The 25656-nt window shown below is 48.5% G+C and overlaps 1 protein-coding gene across 6 annotated transcripts in view; it reads left to right on the top strand.

Moving 5' to 3' along the window:
* HDAC4 (histone deacetylase 4) overlaps positions 1–25656 on the top strand; it is a 175928-nt gene that overhangs the window by 79816 nt on the left and 70456 nt on the right. For 4 of the 6 annotated variants that reach the window (XM_021539611.2, XM_021539612.2, XM_021539608.2 and 1 more), the window contains exons 4-5: positions 13963–14207; positions 25324–25474. In XM_021539611.2, the coding sequence (XP_021395286.1) occupies positions 13963–14207; positions 25324–25474 (396 nt within the window). The remainder of the gene's footprint in view (positions 1–13962; positions 14208–25323; positions 25475–25656) is intronic. The other 2 variants (XM_021539613.2, XM_021539610.2) reach the window with 1 other exon arrangement.

Here is a 25656-nt window from a genome sequence, read left to right as displayed (position 1 = left end):
TTACCAGAATAGTTTCTTGTGCTAACTGCTTTCATTCTTATGATTTTTCACATGGGAAGTTACAAGCTAACTGTTAGCTTAGCTAGAGTAGCAGGGCCCAAACCATATTTTAAAAGGACTTTCTTTTATGGTATCTCTATCTGTATGGAACAGGAACACATGCATTAATCTACTCTGAAGGGGATTTCAGTCATTCAAGACACCATTCCCCGCTCCCTTTCCCAAATACTCACTCACAGGTGCCAGCTTTTCACTGCCAGGGTCAATAATGCGGGGTTTACTTATGTCCCAGACCCTTTCATGTTTGTTGGATAATCTCTGTTTTCTCTTTAGTTTCAGCATAAATTGTGTTCCTCGGCACAGAGGGGGAGCTTTGGAATTGTGCTGCTGTTTGCTGGGTTGGAAAAGGTTTGTTGCAGCAGAGAAGTACAAAATGCAGTTACTTGGTAGCTTGTCGCTGTACATCACCAAACCCCACCAAGTTCCTGCAGCTTGTAAATACTCATATACTCAAATGTTCATGGACATTTGCCAAAAGACTTAACAGTATATACTTTTCCATGTTGTCTCCTTTGTCTTTTAGTTTTATTATTTCTTTAGTGTTATTTGGAAATAATTTGGGCTTCAATGCAGAGATTTGGCTACGTGTTCTAACAGAGTTACTGCTGCTGGTCAGGATGCTGGTGCAGGAACTACACCACAGTTCTGTTCTACAAGAGAAAAATGACTTTTTAAGTGGGTGCATGAGGTGGCAGACAAATGAAAATTACAGGTGATTTAAAAATCACCATAATATTAATACAAATTCTAGCCCTTTTAAAGCGGCTTTAACAGGAGTTTCAGACAGTCCTGGAGCTTGTTGGATATGAAGTTTTTGTGCAGTTTAGAATGCCCTTTACTCTTTATCCCATAAAAGATGTTCTTTCACAGGATGAGAATTTCAGCTTCTGAGGAGCTATTACATAAGGCAGGGTGCTATTTACACCTTGGAATTAAATATTATGCTGGTTTCTCCCCAAATGCTGCTTTACATCTGAAATCCTGAGCTGTGCATCTCTGGGCGGGTATGGCAGGTATTGAGGACAGGTTTCCTTTCCAACCCAAACCATTCCATTCTTTGCACTGCATCACTCCAGGTTCTCCTTTACATGTCAACAAATTCAGACTCCCTGGGCAAAGCAGTCTGAAGAAGTGCAGCATTTTACAGGAAGCTGAACTTATTTATTCAGTAAGCCACTGCAAACCAGATCTCGGCACAAATGCTAATTTTGAGATGCTGATCTCCACAAGCAGCAGATATTTAGTCTTACACGTGCCAGATGGGTTTGCTGCTGGCATCACTTGTGAGATTATGAAGGACAAATCCGCTATAGAATTCCAAGACCTGACTGAATAATTTTGTGTTTGCCTTCCCAAGGATCAGCTAGTTGTCACAGTGCTTTCCTTTGTCACTGTCAGTGTGGTAAAGCTCCTTCAGGCATCTGAGATGGGCCAGCATTGGGAGGAGAGGCCTTGCAGTGAAGGATCTCTCCCACCTCAGGTTTCATTTACTAATAAGCTTCGTATCTTTTTTGGTTTTTATTAAGGTCATTGTAGCATATTGCCAAACTTTTGGGCCTGCAGGAGAGCCCGAGAGGGACTTTTTACAAGGACACTGAATGACAGGACAAGGGGAGTGGCTTCCCACTGACCATCCCCAAGCTTTAGCTGAGACCTTTACCAATTATCCAGGGGTATTCTGTATTTCCACTGGGATGACACAAAACCAAGCTGCTGCTGGTTCCAACATCTCCCAGTTCGTGTGTGGCACTGAGGATTTCAGAAACAACACTTGCCTTGCGCAGAAATCGAGGCAGATGGTAAAACCAAGTGACCTACAAAACATAACAAGTTTTCTCACCAGAAATGTACAGTACAAACAAATGTACTGTCACCTAAAAATACCGAGATGGCATTTCTGACAGAGTGATGATCGTGCGGGAAAGTCAAAGGTTGGGTAAGGTCAGAAATGAATTTTGCATCCTCTAAAAACACGCTGGTGATCAAACTGACTGTAATGTGCTTCAGCCTCTTCTTTCTTCCTCCTTGGGACTTGATTTGCTTGGGTTTGTCTGGTTTTGTTGGATCTGTAAAACAAGTTATTATGCAAAACTGTCTCTGCTGATGTGGACATCTCAGTGTCTTCTGGCCAACAGCACTGGTCTGGACAGCTTGTGTTATTTTCCTCTGAAAATTGCCCCAACTTCCTTTCTATTAGTATCTCATGGATCCTTCCTCACATAGGACAGAATCATGGAATCACTAAAACTGGAAAAGACCTCCTGAGTCCAACTGCTCCCCCAGCACTGCCACCACAAGGTCATGTCCCCCAGGTGCCACGTCCACATGGCTTTTGAACACTTCCAGTGATGGTGGCTCTTCCACTGCCCTGGGCAGCCCATTCCAAAGCCTGACCATCATTTCAAGGAAGAAAGTTCTCCTAATTCCTCCCTGGCCCAGCCTGAGGCCATTCCCTCTCCTCCTGTCCCTGTTCCCTGGAGCAGATCCCGACCCCCCGGCTGTCCCCTCCTGTCAGGAGCTGTGCAGAGCCACAAGGTCCCCCTGAGCCTCCTTTTCTCCAGGCTGAGCCCCTTCCCAGCTCCCTCAGGGAGCTCCAGCCCCTTCCGCAGCTCCATTCCCTTCCATGGATATACTCCAGCCCCTCAGTGTCCTGCTCCTGCAGTTTTGATGGCTCCCTCATTTTTCAAGCATTGCTTCTGGACCCCAAGCCCCTCATGCAATGGACAGTGAAGTCCATATGAAATCTCCAGGGTTTGGGATCCATGGCCAGGAGCTGGTGCAGTCTCACGATCCCCGCCAAGGCTGGACTCTGCAGTTCAAGGCCACTTCCCTGAGAGAAGCAAACTTGAGGCAAATCGGCTGTGAAGTGGAAACATGGGAATGAAAAGAGGCGAAATCATGGGAGGATTAGGCTGTGGTGATTTACGGCAGCTTGATTTCAGGATGGAAACACTGACGCAGGATTTAACGCACTTGGAGTTTGGCTCGTTATCTCCCTTGTTAGAGGGGTGGTCTGACACAGGCGTGTACAGGAATCCATCTCTTTGCAAAACCTTTCTCTATGCAAAAAAATGGTAATAATAGCATTTTAGAAATGCTGTTCCCTGTGTTGGCTCCTTGGCTGATCAGCTGGGAAAACAGAGGGGCTTTCATGAGTGTCATATCCTGTGGACTTCTGGAATGCTGGGAGATGCATAGTCTGGGATTCATGTAGAAAATATGGATATGGTATCCTGGGCTAGTGCAAGGTGTCCCCTGCCCATGGGACAAGCCCCATCCAACCTTGGACACTTCCAGGGATGGGCAGGCACAGCTGCTCTGGGAAGCATTTTTTCCCATGGTGTTCTCTTCTAGGAATGTTTCAGCGGGTCTGGCTTTCCCTGGAAGAATAACTTGTTTCTGTAATCTTTTGGAGGAACGGGCTCCTAAGCCTGAGGGATGACCCTGCAGAGTGCAGAGCTTCATTAAAGTGGCCTGAAAATCAAATACAGTTAATGTAAGATGTGGTTTGCCCGGTGGAGAAGGGATTAGCTGTGTATCAAGCAGGAGTTTCACCTAATGAAGGTTCTGGTAGTGATTGTCTGTATTCTCTGGAGCTTCTTTACACAGTTTTGGCCAGGAATGTTGAAGTGAGCCTGGATGTCCCATTTCCATCATTTACTGCTAATACCCAGGGTGTGTTTGTTGTATTTCAGGGAGGCAGCAGATAAACCATTGCCATCTCTGCTTGCCTCCAGATACCACTAAATCAGATTTAACCTTCTTAGACTTGCTTTTAAAAGCCTTCCTCTTCGGCTTGCCTCCTGCAGCTACTCCTCAGCTGCAGCCTGGATGTCCTTTTCATCTCTTTCTTCCAACTTTCCAAGTGCCTTTTGTCCATGGTGTCCTCCTAAGCCTTGCTTGGCTGAATCCCTGAACCCTCTTTAGATCCTTCCCTGAGTATTTTATCTTTTTCCAGTGCTCTGAAAAGTGAGTCACTGTTATTTTGGGTCTGTATAGGAGCTCCATCCTTATATAGATATTTTATGTCTCTCACCTTCGGGCTTCTCACAGCATCCTGTTTCTTTTTGTGGAAAGATCAGGCTGCAGTCAACTCCTTGGCAGGGAAGTTTGGTGCCTGAATGTAGCTGGAGCAGTAGCCTCCCACTGAAAGAGACAGCCACCATTTAATTTGCCAGAATCCCTAAACCCTGTATTAGGTCCAAGTCTCGCAGCTGAAATGGCATTTTTAAGCAAGAGAATCCAGAATTTATCAGAATTTCTGAGGGAGGACTTGCTCCCCTCTTGCCGGGGTTGTAGTAGATGCAGTGTAGGTGTGATGTGGTTTGGGAAGCTGCTTACCATGCTCAGCAGGAGACCACCCAACTCAGAGCTTTTAATAAAAGAAGCGAGAGGTTTGAGTCTAGAATCTCCCAGGGACAAAATTAAGTTGTTTTCTTTGTTCATTCATAGATGTTTTTGTTCCTTAGGAAGGCAATTTTAAAGTGAGTTGAGTTTAAAACCAGAGAACCACAGAATCCCAGCATGGTTTGGGGTGGAAGTGACCTTAAAGCTCATCCAGTGCCACCCATTGCCATGGGCAGGGACATCTTTCACAATCCCAGGCTGCTCCCAGCCCCAGTGTCCAACCTGGCCTTGGGCACTGCCAGGGATCCAGGGGCAGCCACAGCTGCTCTGGCACCCTGTGCCAGGACCTCAACAGCCCCCAGCCAAGAACTTCATCCATCCCTGCCCTCTGGCAGTGCGAAGCCATTCTTCATGTCCTGTCTCTCCGTCCCTTGTCCCCAGTCCCTCTCCAGCTCTGAAAGGGGCTCAGAGGTCTTTCTGGAGCCTTCTCCTCTCTAGGTGAACACGTCCAGGTCTCCCAGCCTGGTTCCAGAGCAGAGGGGCTCCATCCTTTGGCACCCTCTGGACTTGTTCCAGCAGCTTCACATCCTTCTTAAGCTGGGGGTTCCAGAGCTGGAGGCAGCTCTGCAGGTGGGCTCTCACCAGAGCAGGCTAGAGATGGAGAATCCCAGTGAGATTCCTTGTGAGAAATATCTAAAACTCTTTACAGCCATACCTGGATTTAACATGTTGTGTGGTGTTAAAACTCACCTTCAAGCTGATCCCTGCATGGCTCTGGCTCTGTTTGAGGAGCAGCACCTGGCTAGTTCTGTTGAAGGAAAATGCCACAGGCTGGGCAGATTTTCAGCAGAAGCAGCACTGAGTTTTTGTGCCATGTCTAAAAGGCCACCTGGTGTCAGTGGTTTGGGCATAAATGCCGAGAGAAAAGCTCACTTTGAGGAGAGCCATCCGTGATGTGGGGGATCCTTGTCGTGCACAGATCGCTGCTGGCATGGGGAATGCAGGGAACATCTGCCCTCATCCTTTAGGATTTGGGTAGTAGGCTTCTGGGCTTTAATGTGTTCAATTCATCTGGTGGGTCTTGGGGGGAAAAAAAAAAAAGGGGAAATGTCTCTTTTTTAAGAGAAATCTTAGCCCAGGTCTGTGTTTTGGTGTGTGCATCCAGGAAGGGCAACCCCTGCCTGTTCTGCCAGAATAAAAAGGTGTTTTAGTGCCATTTCTCTGTGCTGTCCAGGGGTTTGAATGGGTTGAGGTTTCTTGAATTTCTCTAGGAAACTGTCTGTGTTTGACAGTCTTAAAAGAGTTTTTTTTATATTTTAATGTGCATCTTCATTGTATTGAATGGACAAGAAGTAGCATCCTGGTCCTAACGCAGCTGATACCAGAGTATATCCATTATTTAGAAGTAAAGCCCTTCCAGAGGGGGCCACAGTAAGCTGTAGGCTACTTGCCCATTTGGATGGACTTCTCTTCCACCATGGTCTGGACTTCTACTCAAAACTGCAGCCTTTGAGCTATCTGTGAGTTTTCAAAAGCTGTGGAATAGCATTCCTATTACAATTTGCTATTTAACTGCTTCTTTTGCTGCTTTATTTTTGTCATGATGGAGGAGATGGCATTGCACATTTTGGGGCTTGTTGGACAGCTGGGAGTCCCTTGGCTGGTGACAGAAATGAACTCACTCTTCTGCTAGTAATAACCATTTATTTGCTGTTTGAAATACAGTGGGACAGGAAATTCCTCAAAATTGTGCTTCACGTTCTCTTTTGGCAAAGGGTAATGGCCTTAGGCTGAGGGAGTGCAGGGATGGGTGGGATACTGGGAAGGAATTGTTCCCTGGCAGGGTGGGCAGGCCCTGGCACAGGGTGCCCAGAGCAGCTGTGGCTGCCCCTGGATCCCTGGCAGTGCCCAAGGCCAGGTTGGACAGGGCTTGGAGCAGCCTGGGATAATGGAAGGTGTCCCTGCCCATGGCAGGGGTGGAATGGGATGGGCTTTAGAACCCAAACCATGCTGTGCCACCAGGTCATCAGCTGGCTTTATTCCTGCCATTAGAGAGCTTACCCCTTGGGAGGCTTCAGCGAAGTCTCCAGAGGACCAGTGGGAATGTCCAGGTGTTTGTCTAACCCCACCTTCACTGAGAATTCCTCAACTTCCCCATGCTGACCCAACCAGGTTGATTTTTTTTTCTCATGGGAAGTTTTTCATGTGTAATCTCAGGATGAGACTTTCTGGCTCCTGCTCCATCTCTTCCAAGTTTAATTCTCTTCTCCAAAGTGTCATTTTCCCTTGAAGGAAGCTCAGAGTGAGATTAGAGAGAATCATGTGAGAAATGCATGTGGGTGTGTCTCTACAGAAGTGCAGCTGGGCTTCCTTCAACTCTGCTTTTTGTCCTGGGGATCTTCTGAGAGGAGATGTTTCCTGTTCTGAAAGCAAGACTGATGGATCAAAGAGATTCAGTTGCTGGGTAATGCCTGAAGCAAAGAGGCAGGTGAAATTACATTCCCAGGAATCACAGAATCCTGGAGTGATTTGAGTTGGAAGGAACCTAAAACATCGTCCAATCCCACCCCCTGTCACGGAGAGGGACACCTTCCACTGTTCCAGGTGTCTCCAAACCCTGTCCAGCCTGGCCTTGGACACTTGCAGGGATCCAGGGGCAGCCACAGCTCCCCAAGCCTTTTTTAGAAGAGCTATGCATTTATTTTTGTTGTTTTCTGTTTTATTATTTATTTAGATGGGGATTTTTTCAGTGGAAACTCAAGAGGTTTTTGCTTATCCACTCCGTGCAAGGGAACTGCAAGGAAAGGTTTCCCACAAGTGTGTGAAGTTTGAAATGAGAAATAGTCCACGCCGACTCCTTACATTCCATTATCTTTAATTTCACAAAAAGCTGGCTCCATGCAAGACACTGATTTGTTAGAGATGTCACTGATGAAACCAGCAAGGAGATAAGTGGGATAATGGTTGAAGAGGAGGTGGAGAAACTGGAGTGTCTCCCTTTGGAGCTGCTCTGTCCTGCACAGGCTCATCTGTTGGAGACATCTCTGGTGGAGACGCCTGTGCCGTCAAGGGCTTGGTGCTGGCCTTGAACTCTCCATATTCTCATTAAAGAAATACCCCTGGATATTTATCCATGGGAGTTTATAATTTTCCAAACTCTGATGTCCTGCTCTGAGGCGAGAGGGGATGGAACGAGAGCCGTTCTAGCCCAAGCCATTCTGGGATTCCTTGCAAACACTGGAAAATGTTGTTTTTGTCTTTTGTGAATGTAGCTTGGTGGGTTTTCCTTTTCTTCAAGGGAAGAGGCATTTCTTAATGCTTTGAATCTAGGAATGGAGACAGTAGGATAAGTGGTCCGCTCTTCAAGTTTTGGCTTTATTGTCATGAATTAAATTTCCATGTAGGTTCCTAATGAGTGCTAATGAGGTCTGTTCAGGGCAGGAATTGGGCTCAGGAAAGCTGGATATGTAGAAATCTAGAATCTCTGCACCCTTATTATGTCTCCAGGTCTCGATAGTAATCAGGGAGAAGTTTCCTTGCAATGAATGAGTGAGTGACATTTAAAGCTCCATCTGTTGCCTGCGGAGTGCTGCCTCACGACATGTTTCCATGGCTGATGGGATGATTAATTTCAGTTCCCATTCACAGAGCAGGAAATATTCCCCGAGCAGGGAGTGACTCCAGCCCTCGCCGAGCTGCAGCGTGTGTGGAGCTCGTAGGAAACCTTGGCTGCTGTTTACGCCGAGCTTGTGCTCCCAGACAGGATCCAGGCTGCCTTTGCAGCCACCCACCTGGGCTGCCCCAAAATTCCTGGGGACTGCCAGGTGCTGACCTGCCTTTGGTTCCAGCTGGGTGGCGATGCTCAAGCTTGTTGGCTAATTCCAGCCGAGAATACCGTCCCTGGGATTCTGTTCCTTGGAAATGGGATAACAGAGGTAAGAATTGAGTGAAACAGAAGTAACTGTTTCCTCCTGTCCCCCCCAGCAGATGATCTTTAAGGCTCCTTCTAACCCAGGCCATTCCATAAATTGTGATAGTTCTTTAATTTGGTGTGGATCCACGGAGGAGAAGGACTGTGCCCTCATCCAGCCCCCATGTGATGTTTGGGATGTGCTCCATAGGATGTTGGTGTCCTGGGAGCTACCCTGCCATGACCTACTCCCACCACCTGCTCTTGGATAAGTTTGGGGTTCCTCTAGTTTAGTTTGGCACAATCTTGTCTAGAGAATAAAAATTCAGAATTGAGTGAAGCTGCTGACATGTTGTACCCCCTCTCCTATTAATTACTCCTTCTAGGTGGGACGTGTACTGTGCTGGAGATGGAGCCAGCTCCGAGGGTGCTGTGCCACGGCTTCGTTCCGCTTCCCCACAAAATCCGCTGCTTTTATCCCAGCACTGCAGTCAGATACTGCAGTAGCTCAGTGCTATTTATAGCTCTGATCTCACCGTCTCACAGTCTTTTGGGGGGTTTTAGCAATTTGGGGAGTGGGAGCCCCACTGGAAAAGGATCCCTGGGTCAGCCAGGTGGCACAAGGGATCCTGGCGCTCCAGCCACTGCCAGGAGGAGGGATGGATTTAATTCACAATAATCCAGTGATGCTTTACTGACACACATCTTCCTGCCAGAATAAACCACCTCAAGTGCTCCCTTGACTGTGCTCAGAGTCAACAGTAGCTGTTCACCTGCCTTTCCAGGTTGATTCTAAAGGAAAACTGGGGTGATGGGTTATAGGAACGGTGTTCCAAGGGTTTGGAGACAGTGTCACACTCCCCACATGCCCAAGGCATTCCTGCCGGCAGCAGCTTGGTGTTTAAATGCCTTTCACAACACAGGAAATTATTTAAAAATCCAGAACTGTTGCTGGATGCCGAGGACAGCCCTAAGGAATAAAGTCAGGGAATAAATGCACCATTTTTTTGCTTTTCCCTGGGCATGAAAGAGCTGGAAATAATGCTGAGAGGGGGAGATCCAGGCACACATTTCCTCAGCATCCCGCTGGGTGGTTCAGTGGGATGGGGATTATCTGATGGCAGCAGCCAAAAGTTTGGGATCCTGAGCAGATTTTCTGGCTTTGTGTTTGCTTTTTGTGGGTGCCCAAAGGCTGATGTACTGCTCTTGGCAGAGCCTGGCCCGAGGGCAGGGCTGCTGGCACAGCAGTAATTAAAAAGCAAACTCATTAGCTGGGAATAAAGCCCCAGCCTGGAAAGGATGGAAGAGAGGGAGAAGCTGAATCCATGGGCTCTGGAAGGCCCTCACTGGGGAGTGTCAACCACCAGCCCCAGGAACATCTCATTCCTGGAGGGCAGTGATTTGGGAGGGCACCAGGCACTGGAGAGTCACTAGAAGAGGCTGGAATGCTCCATTCTTGGGATTTCGGGAATCTCCCAGGCTTGCTCTGTCATGGGCAGGTGGGATATGTCTTGGAGTGGGAACTGATTTCTTCCTCCAACCTTGACGAGACTCTCATTCCCCAGGGTTTTGCAGCAGGTTTGAGGAGGTTGATGGGATTTCCTTTCCTTCTCCAAAAGGAATTATAGGAAAGAGGAGCTGGGAAGGAGCTGTTTGTGTTCAGCAGGACTTGCTCTGTGCCGGAGGGAGGGAGAGCTCGGGTAAAGCATTTCCTGCACTTTCCCTTTGAAGGTGTGGTTGATTTCAAATGTGAGAGGCAGTTTTCTGTGCTGCTTAAATTTAAATTAAAAAATGTATAAGATTAAGGGTGGGGAAAAAAAAAAAAAAAAAGGAAAGAAAAGAGTAGTTTTTGCACCAGCATTTGATACTAAAAAACTGCATTTTGATGTCTAGTGGAAAGTGTCCTGACCATGGTAGGGGGCTGGGATGTGATGGTCTTTAAGGTGCCTTCCAACAAAATCCCTCTGGGATTCTGGGATTCTGTGAATATTTTTTAAATTAACCTTAAGGAAAGGTTATGCTGAAACAAGGTTTGAATTTAAATATTTGTTTGGTGCATCTCATACCAAATTTTTGGTTTAACATTTTAATGTGTTTTTGGGACTCAAACCTGTATTTCCATCCTTTAAAGACCAGCATGAAAATGCTGTATCAGACAAGGGGAAGACAATTCAATTATTACTGTTAGTATTATTGAAAAGTATATTCACAGGTTTAGCGTCACCTTCCCCTAATCCCTTCTAAAACAGTTGGGACTTACGGAGCAGATATTTTGCATTTTGGAGTGTGGGAGAATCTACACATACAAACTCCCCTGATAATGTCTTATGTGAAATGTAATGTCATTATATGAAATGTTTTTAATTTTTCCAGTGGAGCCAGGCTGGGAGAGATGGGGGTGTTCACCTGGAGAAGGGAAGGCTTCAGGGAGACCTCAGAGCCTTGTAGGGCCTAAAGGGGCTCCAGGAGAGTTGGAGAGGGACTGGGGACAAGGCATGGAGGGACAGGACACAGGGAATGGCTTCACTGCCAGAGGGCAGGGATGGATGGGATATTGGGAAGGAATTGTTCCCTGGGAGGGTGGGCAGGCCCTGGCACAGGGTGCCCAGAGCAGCTGTGGCTGCCCCTGGATCCCTGGCAGTGCCCAAGGCCAGGCTGGACAGGGCTTGGAGCAGCCTTGGGATAGTGGAAGGTGTCCCTGCCCATGGCAGGGAGTGGAATGGGATGAGCTTTAAGGCTCCTTCCAAGCCAATCCATCCTGTGATTCCATGATTAAATATGTATTGTAGGAAGTTCACTTTGCTTTCAGGTCAGAGATGGTCACTTCATTTCCTTGTATTTCGGGTTGTTCCCCTCAGTGCGTTATGGATGAGCTGCGAGATGTCAAATTTCCAGTCTCCATCAGCAACCCAGGGGGCTGAAGTGCCTTAGGTCTTAATTAACGTGCAGCATGCAAGCAGGCTTTGATGTAAAGCTATGTTTTATTTATTTGGGAAGGGAAACACCAGAAGATTGGTTCTAACTTAATATAAAAATCATTGTAACATGACCATGGAATAAAAATCAGGCTAACTTGACCACAGGGAAAAAATAATTCCCTATATGCCAAGGGTGGGGGGAAAAAAAATAAAATTGATGGTTTTCTGTTCCTACAGGAAGAAATAAAAGCAGGGAAAGACCGTGAGATAGTTTGTTATTCATAATCAGGATTTTGTCTCCTAATTCATGGCTTTGGCATTTCTCATGCCAGCCCTGAATATCATCTTTGTGCCTTGGCTCACGTCACGACTCCGATTGTGCTCGTGAGTTCTTGAGGCAGGACCTAGAAAAGCAATTTTTGAGTGTCCCATCAAACTCCTGGAATACAGGCGGGTTTTTGTTGTGGGGCTGTATTCATTGAGCGGGGAGGGCTGGCTGGGGCTCAGCAGGGCTCTGTGGGTCAGCGGCTCCTGGCAGGGCAAAGGGGATTTTTGGAGCCTGAAATAGTCGAGAGTCAGGGATGACGCAGCCTCTGCCAGAGCCCTGAATGGGAATTGTGGTCTTCATCCTTGCAGCTGTGGGGGGTGAGTCCCATTGGATGGGAAATGGGGGACGGGTCAAGTTTTCTTAGGACTGTTTTCCAGCAGGGAATGGCAACTTAAGGCTCATTTTTGGGGAATAAAGTAGGAGGAATGGATCTGAAGGCACAGTCACAAGGGGCAGGATGTTCCTTCTGCTGAAACTGGGTTGAGTTTTGCATGCTTGGGAGGGTTGAGGGTGTTGAGCCTGGAGAAGAGAAGGCTCCAATGAGAGCTCAGAGCCTCTTCCAGTGCCTGAAGGGGCTCCAGGAGAACTGAAGAGGGACTGGGGACAAGGCCTGGAGGGCCAGGACAAGGGGAATACATGGGATCCCAGAATGGTTTGGCTTGGAGGGACCTTAAAGCTCATCCAGTCCCGCCTCTGCCATGGGCAGGGACCCCTCCCACTGTCCCAGGCTGCTCCAAGCCCCAGTGTCCAACCTGGCCTTGGGCACTGCCAGGGATCCAGGGGCAGCCACAGCTGCTCTGGGCACCCTGTGCCAGCGCCTGCCCACCCTCCCGGGGAACAATTCCTTCCCAATATTCCATCTATCCCTGCCCTCTGGCAGTGGAAGCCATTCCCTGTGTCCTGTCCCTCCATGCCTTGTCCCCAGTTCCTCTCCAGCTCTCCTGGAGCCCCTTTAGGCCCTGGCAGGGCTCTGAGCTCTCCCCAGAGACCTCAGACACAATGTTAAGGTGAGTTTGTGTGGTTATCTCTGTGTCAGAGTGTTCTGCTCTCCCCAAAATCCCTGGCTGCGGCTCGGGAATCAATCCATGGCAAAGAATCCTTCCTGTGGCCCTGCTGGGGAGAGAGGGGAAGGGAGAAAAGGCCACAGGAAGGAAAACAATAGGGAAGTGGAGGGAAGAGTTTGTGGGTTGAAAAATAGCAACACTTCCAGTAATGTGACCTTTTGCCGAAAATGTTTCCATTAAGAAAAGAAAGTCTCCTCCTCCTCTTCCTCCTCCCTCGCTGAGCCGAGTGCAGGGAGGGGTGACTATGCTCCTGGACCTCTGCTCCATGAGAGTATTTGGGAAAAACCCTATGAAAAGCTCTCTCCCTGGGATGGATAAAGTTAATGTCCTGACAGAGAATATGGAGGAAAAAACCCCACCTTTATTTTCCAGTTTTGCTGAAGCTCAGTGTTTCTGAGGGGTTAGCCTTTGTTCTTCTGTAACTGATGTTCATTCAAAGCTCTCAGCAGAGTTTTTGAGGGATTGCCCCGGGGTGGGGGGGGGGGGGGGGGGAGAGAGAGAGAGAGAGTGAGCAAATGTTGCAAATACAGTATACCTGTGAAAGACAAAACTGTCACTCAGCTGGAATTTAGAAGATTTTTAGTCATTCATGGGGTGGCAGTAATTTTTTTTTTTTTTAGGAGAAACAAGCTGTGTTCAGTTATTGCAAAGGGGTTGTGGCTTGACACTGCCAGAGGGCAGGGATGGATGGGATATTGGGAAGGAATTGTTCCCTGGCAGGGTGGGCAGGCCCTGGCACAGGGTGCCCAGAGCAGCTGTGGCTGCCCCTGGATCCCTGGCAGTGCCCAAGGCCAGGCTGGACACTGGGGCTTGGAGCAGCCTGGGATAGTGGGAGGGGTCCCTGCCCATGGCAGGGGTGGCACTGGATGGGCTTTGAAGTCCCTCCCAAGCCAAACCAGTTTGGATTTATTATAAAACACATTGTGGTTTTTACATGAGTTTCTTAAAGGGAGAGCCTCATGTTCCTGACCACGGCAGTCCATCAGTTCATCCATCACAAGTCAGGATTAATCCTTTCTGTGAAGTCTCAGATTACTCTTTATCCTCCTTATTTCCAGTGATGCTGGTTGAGTGGAACAAATCTGTGTGTGTGTGTGTGTGTGTGTGTGTTTGGAAGGCACGGATGGGTCACACAAGACGCTCTTTTCTTGTAGCAAACACATGGGTTTCTAGGATGTGGTGCCTCCTGGAAAACTTGTTGATCCCTGAATTCCTTGGTTACCCCTAAGGGAATGGCATGAATTTCATGGTGCTGCTCTCGATTCAGACCATGGTTCCTCCATCCTTTGCTGGATGAGGTCCACGCTCACCCTGCTCTCGTGTTCTCCCCCGCAGTTGACGTGAGCACAGCCTTGCCCTTGCAAGTGGCGCCGAGCTCGGTGCCCATGGACCTGCGGCTGGATCACCAGTTCTCCATGCCGGTGACGGAGCCGACGCTGCGGGAGCAGCAGCTGCAGCAGGAGCTGCTGGCCCTCAAGCAGAAGCAGCAGATCCAGAGGCAGATCCTGATCGCAGAGTTCCAGCGGCAGCACGAGCAGCTCTCTCGGCAGCATGAGGCGCAGCTGCACGAGCACATCAAGGTAAGGGTGGCCGGGGATAGGGGACTGTGGGATCGTTGAGGTTGGAAAAGCATTCCAGGATCATCCATTCCAACCATCAACCCACCAGCACCACCACGGTCCCCAGGCGCTGCATCCCACACAACTTCTGAACAATTCCAGGTGTGGTGAGTCTACCACTGCCCTGGGGAACCTGTTTCCACGCCTGGCCACCATTTCAGGGAAGATATTTTCCCTGATCTCCAATAGAAACTTTCCCTGGCACAGCTCAAGGCTCTTTCCTCTTGTCCTGTCCCTTGCTCTCCACCCTCCTCTCAGGGTGCCACCAGGTCCGCCCTGAGCCTCCTTTTCTTCAGGCTGAGCCCCTTTCCCAGCTCCCTCAGCCTCTCCTCTCCCTCAGCCCCTTCCCAGCTCTGTTCCCTTCCCTGGACACAAAAAATGCCTCAATGGATTTGACCCTAGCAGGAGGTTACCTGCTACTGTGGTCACACATTTTAGGAGCAGTGGCATGGGAACTTCTCATTGGATATTTGCCATCAGCACAAGCTGCAGACTGAGAGTGTGGGACTGTGGTGGGACTGCGGGAACGGGGAATGCAGGGGCAGTGCCTGCAGGTGGGTCTGGACACGGTCAGATTTTTGAGAGTTAGGCACCAGGCAGGTGCTGTGCCCTGCATGGGACAGGGAGGAAACAGCAGGCAGGGTCAGTGAACAGTCCAGTCTGGAAGATGGCTGTTGCAAGTGAAAACATGAGACATTATATAAATATTTCCCAGTGCTGGACTATTGCTATGGCAACGCAAGCTTTCCGAATTGGTAATAGGCTCCTTTTTTCAAAGGGGGATTAGTACTGCACATGGTAAATAGCCTTAATGTAATATTAAAAAGCAACCTCGATTCAACCTTATATAACTTTCATTTCAATACAAAATGCATGTCAGAGTGGGGAAGATGGGATTAAAAGTTAATGGGGTGTTATTTACAGACTTCTTAGTACAGAGAGGAGCTGGGCTTTGTGAGAAGTGTCCCTGTTTAAAGCTGGATTAATAGCAAACGCCCCTGTCCCTTGGGGAGTCCACTGTGCTGTGGCCAGGGCAGAGGTGAGGAGGTGCCTGGGTGTGAATGTATTTATACATGGATGCACAATGTGTGCATCTCTGGGCGTGTGTATGGGACATTTACATATCCCCATGTTTCTGTGGTTGCACATTTGCCCGTGGCTGGCACTTGGGGTGGGGGAATTCCTGTAACAAATATTTCCATTATTTGCTTGTAACTGTCCATGCCTGTAGTTACTGGTCTATGAAAAATCAGGCAGGCTTATTCCCACTTAGTGGCCAAGCTCAAAACACTGGTGATAGGAACCTATTTGCTCTCATTTATGTCAAAGCTTTGACTGACTCTGCTCAAAATCTGTGTAAGAAGGAAGCTGAGCTCTAATTTTGAGACACCACAGTGTATCCAGCCCATTAGGTAATGAAGTTCTTAGTCTTGCATGTAAGCTTGGCTAGATGAGCGCCTTAAAATAGGGATGGTATAGTCCTGTACCAAAGGGTGGCCTGCAAGATGATCTCTGAGAGTAGTAAGTGTGTCAGTGGGACCAGAGTTGCTTTAAAAATCTAACAGCACATCATTGAAATAAGCCTTGTGATGCCTCACAAAGAAAACCCCCACACTCTACCCCAGTGTGTGATTGTGGCACATTCTCTCTGGGAGAACATCTTGCTTGTCTCTATGTCCCAGAGGCAGCCCACATTTAGGTGACTTTTAGAACTGGCAACTGTGTTAAGTCCAGTGGCTGTGAGTGCAGGGAAGTGATTATTTTGCCAGAAAAATTAAAATACATAACTTTAAATTGGACTTGGAGCTGCTCAGCTCATGAAGAAAGCAGGGCAGGGATGTTAAAGAAATAAAACCCATTTATCTTCTGCAAGTAAAACACTGGAGCTGTGAAGTTTGATATAGAAAAAGTCCTGAGTGAAGATGCAGAGCTCTTTTTGGAGAAATTTATTTGCCTTTTTTTTTTCAATCCCATGTGCACACAGGCATGAACACCCCTGGCAGGGGTTGGGAGTGGGATGAGCTTTGAGGTCTGTCCCAGCCCAAACCATTCTGTGATTCTATGATAATGTTAAATCCAGAATTGCTTTGGAAACTGCTTCAGTGAAGGTGGGAGAATTTCTGCATTTTACTCTGTTCTGTGTATGTGATACTGTCTAGAGTTGAGTACTTTGGCTTTTTCCTCTACAGCCTGGCATCCACCATTTTAATCAATGAGTGCAAAGCATTTATTTAATAAAATCCCTGAAAGCTTTGGGTTGGCAGGGACTGTAAAGATCATCTAATTCCAACCCCCTGCCATGGCAGGACACCTTCCACTGTCCCAGGCTGTTCCCAGCCCCAGTGTCCAGCCTGACCTTGGACACTGCCAGGGATCCAGGGGCAGCCACAGCTGCTCTGGGCACCCTGTGCCAGGGCCTGCCCACCCTGCCAGGGAACAATTCCTGCCCAATATCCCACCCATCCCTGCCCTCTGGCAGTGGGAAGCCATTCCCTGTGTCCTGTCCCTCCATGCCTTGTCCCCAGTCCCTCTCCAGCTCTCCTGGAGCCCCTTTAGGCCCTGCAAGGGGCTCTGAGGTCTCCCTGGAGACTTCTCTTGTGCAGGTGAGCGCCCCCAGCTCTCCCAGCTAGTGAAGCTTTAAAATAGCTCCTTTGTTTCCAGTGTTGACTCCTTTGCTAGTACAGGAGAAGTTGTGGTTTAAGGTTGTTTTATTGCTTTTAATGTGTGGTGTTGGTGGGAATAGAGGAACTGGTCTGATCTGACAGCAACTAAGTAGGAGTGAACAGCCCTCCATCCTATCCCCCAAACAAGCCAGGAGTGTGAGGAACACTTAAGTGAGTGAAGTTTGGCCTGGAAAGTGCTGGCATGATTGCCTGTTTTTCTATCCCAGTAGATAACTTTTTCCTATTGAGAGCTGAAGTTTTGGCTTTTTCCAGAGCTTGGAATTGCTTCCATCAGCTCAGTTTCAATCAACTGACCTAGTGCAGGAGGAGAAGGCGATGACTGCCTGAACATGTGATCCTTTCCCCAGCGTGTCCCAGTCCTTGCTTTTATAGACATTATGTTTTGGCCTTCACATAAAAGTGCCAGATTCCCCAAGATGGTGCAAGTTGGAGAGAGCCAGGAAATGAGTGAAACAGTATTTGTGGAAGGGCTCTATAATGGACACAGTGCTCAGCACGGGGAAGGAGTGGGAGGATTAGGAGAAAACACAGACATGGAGAGAGAGATAGGAGAAGGGGAAATGGCTTTGAACTGAAAGAGAGTAAGTTTAGATTGGTATTAGGAAGAAATTAGTGATGAGGCACGGGGCTTGGAGCAAACTGCTCTAGTGGGAGATGTCCCTGCAGACAGCAGGGGGCTGGAATGGGCTGAGCCCTAATGTCCCTCCCAACCCAGAGCGTTCAGTGGTGATTCTGTGAAAACCCTGACATGTTGGGGGAAAGTAAGCCAAGTCATGTATGGAGCAGGGCAGGCTATTTCTTTCACAGCTTTAGAGCAGCTCTGCAGATTGTCCAGGCCTGGCTCCAGAAAGCACTGAGGGAGAGGCCAGAGGCTGGAGGCACCGGCGGCTGCTCCTCTCTCCGGTAGCCACTCACCTTCAGCCAGGTGGATTTTCCACTCCTCTGTGCATTCACCAGATGTGGGACAATATTTATGGCCTTCAAATCTGCCTTCCTGAACAAAACCAAGGATGGAATAAGGGGTCTGGCTCTTGGGTGAGCTGGTGGAAAGCCTCTTCACAGGTCCCGCTTCGAGCTTTGCCTGACCTTTGGTCGTGGAGGAACAGGCAGGGAATTTTTTCCTTTGTGAGTCACTCATTCCCAGCCAAGATCAGCTGGAAGTTACCAAAAGCTTTTCCGTTTGCCCTTCTGGTCAAGGGCTGGATAGAAGAGGTGCAGGATGGGCGCTTTGGCAGGGCCAGAGGCACCTCGGGTGCTGTGAGCTCAGCAAGGAGGGGAGGACGTCGTGGGGAATGTGGTTCATCTGCTCTGTCCAAGCTTGGAGCAGGGCTCTTCCCAGCCCTGGCTGTTTTACAGTCACAGCCAGAAACTTCTCAGGATGCTGACGCATGTTGGTGGCAGCATAACAGCACAGGGAGGCAGCTGAGCCTCCCAGCTCCTCGTGGGCCTGAAATCCTCACCTGTGGGTGTGCAATTCCATTCCCAGTTTTCCACCATCTGAGGAAGGACTGTATGCATCCGTAGCACAGGGAGTGCTGGGCTGTTCATGCAGCATAGACAGGATGGGCAGGGAAGCAGCAGCAGTGAAAAGAGCTTTACGAGGATGTTTGCTGTGCAGTGATCCTAAAATTGTTCTTTTTCCCTTGACAGAATGAATTCCTACGTTGAGTGAGGGATAGCAACATATCCAAGGGATCAGCCTCTTGTTCAGATACATGGCATGAAACTCCCAGGCCATTCCTTTGGTTTCAGGGAGTGAAAATCTTGCAGGAAATCTTCCAGACAGATTTTGGTGTGCTGTAAAAAATGTAATTCTTTCCCAAAGATGTCTAGACTTGATAGTTGTCATGCTGATGCTGAGGGGAGAAACAGCTCCTTGCTTTCATGTGGAGCCACCTGCCCATGGAATGGCAGGTTTGCCAGCAGGATACCCCTGGGCTGCTCGAGGCCAGGATGGATGGGGCTGTGGTGGAAAGTATCGCTGCCAATGGCAGGGAGTGGAACTGGATAATCTTTAAGATACCTCCCAACCCAACTCAACCCAACCCGACCCAACCCATTCCATCATTCTGTGGTAGCTCACTGGACACCCCAAAACCAATCGTCCTTTAGTGGGGCTGCTCTCAGCATAGCTCTGACAGTGCCCAGTCCTTCACTTTGGTGGCCTCTCCATGTTGATTCCATGTTGACTCCTGCTCAACAGAGTGAGCTGGGCATGTTTCAGTTCTGCTGCTAGGGTTGGTGTCATCTGCTGATCCCCTGTGGCACCTTCACCGTGTCCCCAGGGACGCTGCCAGCAGCACCATGGCTCCTGCAAAGCACCGCTTCCCTTGGGCTCTGGAAGGGCCAACTTCCATCCCACCCCCTGATATCCCAGCTCCCATTCCTGGGCCTGTCTGCTCCGTGCTCTCTTCCTGCAGTGTGGAGGGGCTGCCTCTGCTCGTTTTTGTGCCACTCTTCCGCAGCACACCCGTTCCTCACAGCCCGCGTCCCTTTCAAGAGGAGCTTGAAAAGCCCAGAGATACCAGGTGTCCGCCTCTGTCTGGATTCTGGGATGACAGGATTATTCATCTTAGGAAGCTGCAGCTGGGTACAGCCAGTGGTAAAAGACCAGACTGAACATTTTGTGCCTCGTTACTACTCGAACACCTTGGAGCTCGCACTATTTCCAGACGGCTTCTTGTTCTTTCTCAGTGACCTTGCCTTGCTTTTCTGGCACACCGAGCCCACTCCAAAACTTACACCTTAGATCCTGCAAAACTTAACTTCTGATGGAAGCAACCCTGGGGAAAACTTTTGGAAGATCATAGTATTTGCTCCCTTTGAAGGGGGTGGGTGGTGACTTTTCCTCAGCCTCAAAGTCAGGATCTTTTGTGAGAGCGGTGAGGACAAACCTGCACATGGAGGGATTGGTTCTGTCAACAAATCCATGGAGCAGCTTGGACACCTTTTTACCCCATCTCTTGGTTGAAGGAGTTCTGCATCAAGCTGGGATAATTCAGGCATTTTGCTTCCATCCAAGCACTCCTGGTGGTGTCAGGAGTGAAGCTGGAATGCTCATACAGGGAAGTTTGTCTGCTCTGGGCCTTACAGAGCTACTGGAAATTGGTAGAAGAAGCATTTCCTTTTGGTTTCTTCTGAGATGGGGCACGGTTGGTTGGCTGTAAGGAGCAGAATGGGAGCTCCAGATTTTTCTGGAGTAAAATACACGTGGGACACCATGGTTATTTTTTTGTCAGTTTAGATTTTCAGAGTAAATGACAGCAGAAGGGATATTTTGGCAGTTCCCACACCTAAATGTTCAACTTCAATTTTATCTTAATTTTGAACTTAGAAAATAATTGGAAGTAATCAAAGAGAACACAGAGAATCATGGCAGAAATAAAAAAAATATCTCACTGGATCCTGTTGTTATGCCAGGAATATTTACTTGTTAATGTACACTACTGCTGATCCATTCATGTCCAGAAATGTGGAATTCCTGTAATACCCAAAACACCCCAAAACAGTTCACAGAGGATGTAACTGCTCCTCCAAGGACCAAGGTCTCATCTCTTACTTAGCATCAAACATCTAAGGCTCCTCCTTTACAGAAATTTATGTGATTCTTCTGTTTACAGGGATTGGTGTAAGTCAAATTTTCTGATTTACTTATTGCCATCTGTGCTGGAATGGGCAATCCCTGCTCCTGATTCCCTCCCCTTCAACAATAACCACATAAAGCCCACCAAAGGCAAACTCAAAGAAGTTTTCCTCAGCTTTAAAGGGGAAAATTGGAGGAGGAGCTGAATATGCTGGATACTACAAACCGAGCTTGCTGCTTTCTGGAAAGGCTGTTGGATATTCTGCTTCTGGAGGAAGACAAAAGTTAGGCTGGAGTGGGAGCCAGGGAGCAAAAGGCTCATGCAAATTGCTGAACCTTTCCCGGTGCTGAACCTTTGCAGGTATTCAGGGCTCAGAGGGCTTCCAGCATTTTGGGAGAGGTAATGACATGGGTAGGAGACTGGGGTACAAAATCATACCCGTATGTAAAGCTGACAAGGTAAAAACATGGGATCTTGTCACCCGGAGCTGACATGAAGCGAACCTCGCCGTTATTCCTGGTCCTGGAGATGGTTCAGCCTCATAAACTTGAGCAGACATTTTCAGTAGGATGTGTCTGACTGAGATCAGCCCAGGGAGCTGCTGGCTGGGAGGGATCATTTCCCTGCAGAAAATTCCCTGCCCATGGGAATTTCTGGCATGGATTAGCCGGCTGTCAGCTGCCCGATGGCGGGAAGTGGGCATGTGGGATGTGTATCCCAGGAAAGAGATGCGAGGTGCTCGTTCTCCCAGATCTTTGTGTCTTGGCTGCTACTGAAAGCCACAGCGTTCTCCCCTCCCTGTCTCCCAGCACAGCTGATTGATTCTGCCCGGTGCTCCAGGAGATATCCCAAACACGCCGCCACGGAGCCAAGAGAGCAGATCCTGAAACTGGAGCACAGCCTGAGACTTCAGTAAACAGGATGGGGGAAAGATGAAGCACAGAGTCCAGCCAGCATTGGGATCGCTGTGAAACAGCCCAACAGAACAGTGCTCCCAGAAATCTGTCTATCTCCCAGAAATCCATCTCCCAGAAATTCCAGCGCCTGTGCTTTGCTTACACCCATAGCCAAGGGTTTTTCAGGGGATGATTTGAGGTGTACTTAGAGAGTTTTTGTTCATCCTCACCTATGATTTGACTTTATTTTTACAGAGCCTTAGCCCAAAGATAATTTTGAATACCTGATTTAAAGCCCCAAAACTGTAGAATTTGCCAGGACAGGTGGCAGAAGAACCTTTCCCTGATAACCCCCCATGCTGGAGCTGATCTCAAGTGTGAATTGAGATGCAGTTGGGAGCTGGGCACAGCAACTTTGCATGCCAGGGAATATCTATCAGCCAGAAGCATTCTAACTTCTGTTCACCCAGGCTTGTGCTTATCTCCACAATTATTTTGCTCTCCTTTCCACTTATTGCTGCTAGTCAAAATATCTCTTATAAACACCCAGGAGCCAGTGTGAGCTGGCGGGGGGACAGGAAGGATCTCTGCTTGACTTCTTGTTTGGCAGCTGGAGGATTGGTTGTGGAAGTCCTAATGCAATGTGTCTCTATGAAATCCATCCTGGTTCTCTCTGGGAAATGGGATCTTGGTGTCAGCACTCCATGCTTCCAGGGAGGGCACTGCAAAGACTAAAGAGAACCATTTTTGCTGTGTTTTCCTTTAAAAAAAGTCTCTCTGTGACAGTTTCCCTACTGATAAGGTGTCAGTCCCCTTCCCAGGCAGACATGCTGGAGCACTAAAGACAATTGAGGAATGTGGTAGCAAAATCCTCTGGATTGCTGAGTCCTCACGGTAGGCTGACGGTTCATAAATACCTGGAAATGCTCTGCATCCTCCCTGTTACCTTTATTAATATTAATTTATGCTAAAGGAACACCAGCAACACTTACTGCAGGTACAGTTGAACATTTGTGCAGTTTTCAGAAATAGTGGGAGCAGTGACATTAAACATATGCAGGAATCCCCATAGTTATGAATATTTACAAATATTGATTTTGGCAAGAGCACCTAATTCAGATGTTCAGATGTTTAGCTCCCTAATGCAGTGTGTGTGTGTCTGTCACACAGTGCTCCTCAGACCTGGGGCTGAGTTAGTCTCAGATCCTGGGATTTCCCTCAGTAAATCCATTTGCAATGACATTTCAGTGTTTGGGAAACACAGCTGGGGGTTAAACCCCCCGCCTCAGCTGTGTGTGGTGAACACACAGGGTCTGAGTGGGCAGTGCCTGTTCAAATTTACCTCAATTTCTTTAAATGAACCAGAAACAAATGTTTTTCCTGACACCCCAACAATCCCAGCCTGTACATCCCTGAGAGCATTGTCCAAATGTTCCTTGGGCTCTGGCAGCCTGGGGCTGTGCCATTCCCTGGGGAGCCTGGGCAGTGCCTAGCACCCTCTGGGAGTAGAACTTTTTCCTGATCTCCAACATAAATTTTTGTCTTCCCGTAACACTCCTGGTAAGTGTGGAGAAATAACCCAGAGAAGACACATGAATAGTTTTTTTCCTTTTTGTTTTCCTAGGCTACAGCAGACGCCAACAGTGATTTCTTTTCATTCTTCATGGGTACAGTCAGAGACATGGCTTCATTATTCTATTTTTTACATTTTTTCCCCAACTTTTAAACCATTTCAAAAACTATATTAAGAATAGGCTTTGTGGAAACTGGGGTCAAAATGAGCAGAGACAATACATCCCTAATGAAACTTCTCTAAACCATCCAGCGACAAATTGGGCCTTTCATTCCCATTTCACTCCAGATGTCAATGAAAGCACAGCTCCTTCTAAAGCAGCCTAATGTATGTAAACCATTGCAGGAAGCAGAGACCGCAGAGCCGAGGAGACTGCAGATGGAGAGAAGAGGCTCCTGATTCCATAAAAATAACAAAACCTGTTTTACCATATTGTGCATTAAATATTGTTCATTTGCATACTTTCCATGGCGAGGTTCTCAAAGCCCACCATGTGGTGGACTTGTTCGAAGTTGGGAGAGACTCTTTCCCCAAATGGATACATGTTAGTAGAAGCTGCTGCTTAATTAGAAAACAAAAATAGCTGGTTTTCTCTATTTTTTTCCTCCTTTTCTATTTTTTTTTCCAGTGTGGATTTTTGGTTGTTTATATATAATTCAATTGAATTAGGAGGGGGAGCAGAGGTTCAGTCACTGCAAAATAACTGGATTGCTGGTGTTTTACAGCAGCCTGCCTGCTTGGAACAGGCAGCAGCAGGGATTTCCAGCAGATAGCCAGGCAGATTGTAAGTACCTCTTAGATTGTTTTGTTGTTTTTCCATCTTTATATGGAATAGTGTGATAGTATTTGTATTTACTGTGCATCCACGGCTGAAGCATTGGGCGATGCAAATGTGCAATGCCACAAATTAATCAGAAGAGCCTAGAATATCCAGAGCTGGAAGGGGTTCACAAGGATCATCAAGTCCCAACTCCTGACCCTGCACAGGAACCCCAAGAATCTCAGCTAAAGGGATTAGAAGGAAAATGTGCTCAAGAAGAAAATACTTTCGGGTGGGAGTCTCGTGTATGCAGGAGCTGTCAGGGTTTGGAGAAGGATGGATTGAGGTGTTCTCGGAGAGAGCAGATTCCCTGTCTTAACAGCCATGGCTTGGAGCCTGCCCACAGCAGGGGCTTGGAAGGGCGTGATCTTTAGGGTCCCTTCCAACCCAAGCCATTCCACAATTCCATGCTCCTGATCCCCGTCCGCCTCGGGGGTTCTGTGGGAGCGGTGGGTGGTATTGGAGCACAGGCCCCCATTAAGCAGAGCCCTGGAGAGGCCGGAGGCTGCCAGCTCCGTTCAATCCCTCGGTTTATAAGCTGCCAACGTAAAGAGTGCGGGGTGGGCGCGGGCGCTCCGGAGGCTCCGGAGGCTCCAGGGGCCTTGGTACCGCAGGCCTCTGCGGGAGGCCCGGGAACACCCACACCCTTGGCCCGGCCCGCACCTGGCTGGGCAGCGTGCAGATCAAACCGAAGGTGGCCAGTCCTGGTTTCAGATCTGCTTTCTCAAGGACGAGCGGTTTTTAGCCCCGCAGAGATGCCTTCGCTGCTCTGCAGGCTGCTGGGTGTGCTGTTGGGACACCTGCTGCTCCAGAGCCTTGCAGGACACGGGGCGCTCCCCCCAGCGCCCTCCGTCCCTAACGGTGTGCTCTGCTCTGGGGCGTGCACCCCGGCTTTCCCAGCAGCTTCCTGGGCACCCTGACACCTCCCAGCTCCTTGGGGAGCCCGGGGGGCTTGCACTGGGGCAGGAGCCTGTAGTGCTTCCAGCCTTGGATGTCCCATCCGAGCTTTGGAAATAACTACCTTAGTTAGACATCGTGTCTCCTGATTATTCCCATGAATATGGGTGAGTTGAGAGGGCCAGGGAAAGTCCTTCCTGGAGAAGTTGTTCGGGGAATTATTTATTTTATCTGTTGGAGCAACTCTTTTTATAATTAATCATGGAATCTCTGTGTGGTTTGAGTTAGATGGGACATTGAATTCCATCTTGTTCTACCTTCTGCCGTGGGCAAGGACACCTTCCACTAACCAGGTTGCTCCAAGCCCTATCCAGCCTGGCCTGGAACACTTCCAAGGATGGGGCAGCCACAATTTCTACAATTTCTCTATGCAACAAATAATATTGAGGGTGCCCTAGTGGGGTTTTATTTAAAATCAGGTGACAGAGATAAAAGGAGGCCCATGCTTGTCTTTCTTGCCAGGAATGAAGCACTGTTACTGTCACCTGCCTGCAGCCTCTGCTTTGCCTCTGGGAAGGCTTCTAGTCTTAATTTGCTCCTTTTCCCTGTTCCCTTCTCCGCAGCAGCAGCAGGAGATGCTGGCCATGAAGCATCAGCAGGAGCTGTTGGAGCACCAGAGGAAGCTGGAGCAGCACCGACAGGAGCAGGAGCTGGAGAAGCAGCACCGAGAGCAGAAACTGCAGCAGCTGAAAAACAAAGAGAAAGGGAAAGAGAGTAAGTGGCTAAAGCACCACTGCTTTGGGTGGTGACAGGCAGATGGAAGCCATGAAGGAGCCTCAGAAAGCTGGAGAAACCTCCTAGAGGGCACAGGGAGCTTGTGGGAATTGAGGGGAAGAGAGAAATGCATTTCTCTGCTTTATCTTCATTTTTGTCTCACTAAATGCCATTTTAGCATT

This window comes from Lonchura striata, chromosome 8 (assembly GCF_046129695.1).
Source record: "Lonchura striata isolate bLonStr1 chromosome 8, bLonStr1.mat, whole genome shotgun sequence".
Lineage (NCBI taxonomy): Eukaryota > Metazoa > Chordata > Aves > Passeriformes > Estrildidae > Lonchura > Lonchura striata.
This window is presented reverse-complemented; position numbering and strand designations above follow the sequence as displayed.